The 3,707-nt window shown below is 47.7% G+C and overlaps 1 protein-coding gene across 1 annotated transcript in view; it reads right to left on the reverse strand.

Moving 5' to 3' along the window:
- Positions 1 to 3,204, reverse strand: part of efna3b (ephrin-A3b) — a gene marked incomplete at both ends in the record, with an annotated part of 54,681 nt that extends 51,477 nt beyond the window's left edge. The window contains one exon of the mRNA XM_079739895.1: positions 3,095 to 3,204. Within this exon, the coding sequence (XP_079596021.1) occupies positions 3,095 to 3,204 (110 nt within the window). The remainder of the gene's footprint in view (positions 1 to 3,094) is intronic.
- Positions 3,205 to 3,707: the final 503 nt, after the last annotated feature.

Consider the following 3,707-nt stretch of genomic DNA (forward strand, 5'->3'; position numbering starts at 1 on the left):
CCACTGCAGTGTTGGGGACTGGAGACATTAAGGGTGGAAGGTTAGACCGATCCGCGGTACATCAGGAAAGGTTTTTCTTTTTCATTCACCAACCAGGTAAAAAATCCAGTGTGCTCCAAATGAGCCACAGCCACCCTCCTCCTCCTCGAGGAGAAGCCAGGGGTAGGAGACGCTGAGGTCAAGGTACAGCGCCGGGTAATGAGCGAGACCGGGAATGGCGCCCCTTTTACCCTTCATTCGCTGCTTTAATTGAATTTGAACCATTTAACATGAGGAAAAAATAAGAGGACATGACGGCGGAGCCTGGAAGTCAACACGGGGAAAAGAAAATGGATGTCATTGAAAACGGAGTCATGGAACAAATCTTATCTTAATCTTATCTGAGCTGGAGAACTAATTATATTGAGTCGATTCTTACCTCCTGCCCTTCTCCCAATAACCTTATTTATACGAACCAATGTAGATCTGATAGCGGAAAAATACTAGGTCATTATTTTTTTATATTTGTAGATGTTTTTAATAATGTTTCTACAAAGCGTTTGAAAATGTGGTGATAATAAACAAACACGCAATACAAATATTAATACCAAATAGAAATTAAAAGTACCAAAAATACCTACATACAATTAAAATGTCTGTCTATATGAAATATACAGACAAATGAAAAAAATGAACTCCAGAGATATAACCATAACCACCGGAAAATGTAATAAAACTAAATTAATACCCTCTGAACTAATAAATACAAAAACAAAACAAAAATGCTATTTTCGGCCACAAATAACTCTCTTTCTCATTAACCCCAGCCCTGGTTCAGATACCTTTACTTCCACTCCACTCGAAAACAAAAAGCCCGGCCCGCCTCACAGTGAGGGAGCCATATAATTCAGCCTCCCCTGTGAACACTGCGCTGTGGTTTGGGAGTTTTTGTCATGGTTTACGGCTTCAATAAGCACAGCCGTAAAAAGGGTGAGCCACGTCTCCGACGCCATTTTCGAAAGCTTATCGTAAGACAAGACAGTAAACGCTGAGGAAGGAAGAGGAACACACGGCGCCTTGTTCCTCGCTGTCGGAATAACGGTTGTTCTAAAGCCGAGACGAAGTGGGCAGGGCGAAAAGCCCATAACCCTGACCATTGTGCCTTTAGGACTCATAGATAATGCAAGAGCAGGGCGTTTGTGTGTGTACATGCGTTTGTGTGTATGTGTGTGTGTGTGTGTGTGTGTGTGTAAGTGTATGTGTGTGTGTGTATGTGTATGTGTATGTGTATGAATATGTATGTGTGTGTATGTGTATGTAAATGTGTGTGTGTGTGTGTGTGTGTGTATGTGTGTGTGTGTGTGTGTGTGTGTGTGTGTGTGTGTGCATGTGTATGTGTATGTGTGGGTCACTTTAAGCTCATGTCCTCACCGCAGGGTCGATAGCGGCATTATTTCATTCTCTTATCGGAGGGAATAGGTACAACAAATGACATCTATCCAGCTTGTCTTAAAAAGGTCAAGTTCCTGAAATCTTGCCCTCCGAGCGGATGCTGGTCCGTGACGTTCAAACGCTGGACGCGGATTTCCGCACCAACATCTACCTCCACTGGTTTCACAGGGAGAAAACGCCGATACCCAAGGCTTCAGGTCTGTGTGTGTACACACACCTTTCACCATGTGTGTACTTGTATTCCTACAGCAATTTTTTCGTCTTTTTTTGTAATATAATTAGTACAGTTTGTTTTTTAAGTGTAAAATAAGCGAAGCGTTTAAATCAAACAACTTTAAATTGAAAACAAAGCGCAGGCGGCCTCTCAGGGCCCCAAACGGTCTGTTGTGATTGAACCTCCTCAGCTTTATAGACAGCGGCTCGGTGGGACACCCCAGCTCATAAAAAAGGCAGCGGTAAAAAAACTCCCCAAAAAAAGCACAACAAAAACTTTTCTCATGAATCAAGATAAGGTTGGAGAGAGCAGTGGATTAGGAGGAGTAACAAACGATGGGCCCCCATTGGGGCCCATCGTAAACACGGGAGAGAGGGGGGTCTGGAGAGAGAGGGGCAGAGACATAGCGAGGGGGTAGAAGAGAGATTGAATAGTGACACTGTGGGAACACAATGGGGTCAGGATGAAAAAGTACTCCTAATTGAACCAGATAGAGGGGGAGAAGACGGAGAGGTGGGGGGCATGATGGAGGGAGAAACTCATGATGGAGAGAGGAGGCCAGCGGAGGCGGAGAACATAAGGAGGTAAATCCGGGATGTTACGAGAAGCAGTGAGGGATCAAGAGGACAGGAAGGGACAAATCAAATGCTGGTAATTAGTAGGGCGACTCGTACAGGACGAGCAGGGCTGGGGTCTGGAGCCCCGCTGTAGGGAAGGTGTGGAGCCGGGCTGGAGTGGAGCACCACCACCACGCTTAATGGAGGCCACTCTCTGAGAGCGCCTTGGCGCTGCAATAGGCCAGTTTACATTCCCTCAAATTCCTCCAAACACAAGCCAGAAAAGCATCGCGGTGGCTTCATCGCCCTAGAAGGGAGGGACGGGTTATACCTTCCATCTGATCAACTGAATCCTAATCACGGTTTAAAAATAAATAATTAAATACATAAATAAAACACACACGCACACACACACACACACACTCAAAGGTAAAAGTGACTTAGAGAAGAAAGAAGGGGCAACCCCTTGGGAAGCTCCCACATAGAGACAGAAGCAGGCACCACAGTCAACAGTTAAACCGGCAGGCACTCTGCGGGGACAAACGCGAGGCCAAGGGCACGGTCATGACAGCTTTCACACAAAGCCTCGTCGAGGGGCCCGAGTGGCGGAGCGACGGGTCGAGTGCTACTCTGCCACATTCAAACTCTATCGGACGGAGGTTTAAATAAAGTGGTTAAAAAGGTTAACCTGCAACCGCACAAAACACACGCGCGGCGCACACATACTCGCACACACACACACACACACACACACACGCACACACGCGCGCGCACACACACACACACACATACACATATACACACAGACACACACACACACACACACACACACACACACACACACACACACACACAAACACACATGTCAGGACACCGATAGAGACGCTCTTACTGTATGTTGGAGCTGTTCCAGTGCACGGCGTGCCTGTTGGCGGTCACCGGGAGCAGGCTGGTACAGGTGAGAGTCGATAGCACCCAGAGAGACAGCGTTACTAAAGCCATGCTCCGTCCCCTCTCTCTTCCTCCTCGCCCTCTCTCTCTCTCTCTCTCTCTTCCTCTCTCTCTGGCCACGTTCTTGATTCCTTCACCCCACCAAGCAACGCGACTCAAACATCCCAGCACCAATTGCCTAGCAAAGACACAAAGGACACAAAAACAGGCCTCAGCATATACAAGTGAATAGCGGTGAAACAACCAGCACAGTGGATGTGTTAATAATACACCCTGGAGGAAGAGTTGTAAAAACTCAAATTCCATTGTGGCACGAGGAGGACCCCTCCCCCATACCCAGATAGTGTGTGTCCCCCCCTCCAAAAAAAAAAAATTGGTCTTGGATCTGAGGTTCAGGGGATGAGCTGCTGGCCCAGGCTCTTGCGTGCGTTTCGTCCTCTTATGAATGATCGCTGCCCGGTCCTCTCAAGCCAAGCACAGCTGCCCTTCGGCCCGACACAAGGCGCCGGGGGGGGGGGGGGGGGGGGACTTGGGGGGCTGGTACCATGTACAAG

The sequence above is a fragment of the Pollachius pollachius genome (assembly GCF_949987615.1).
Source record: "Pollachius pollachius genome assembly, chromosome: 1".
Lineage (NCBI taxonomy): Eukaryota > Metazoa > Chordata > Actinopteri > Gadiformes > Gadidae > Pollachius > Pollachius pollachius.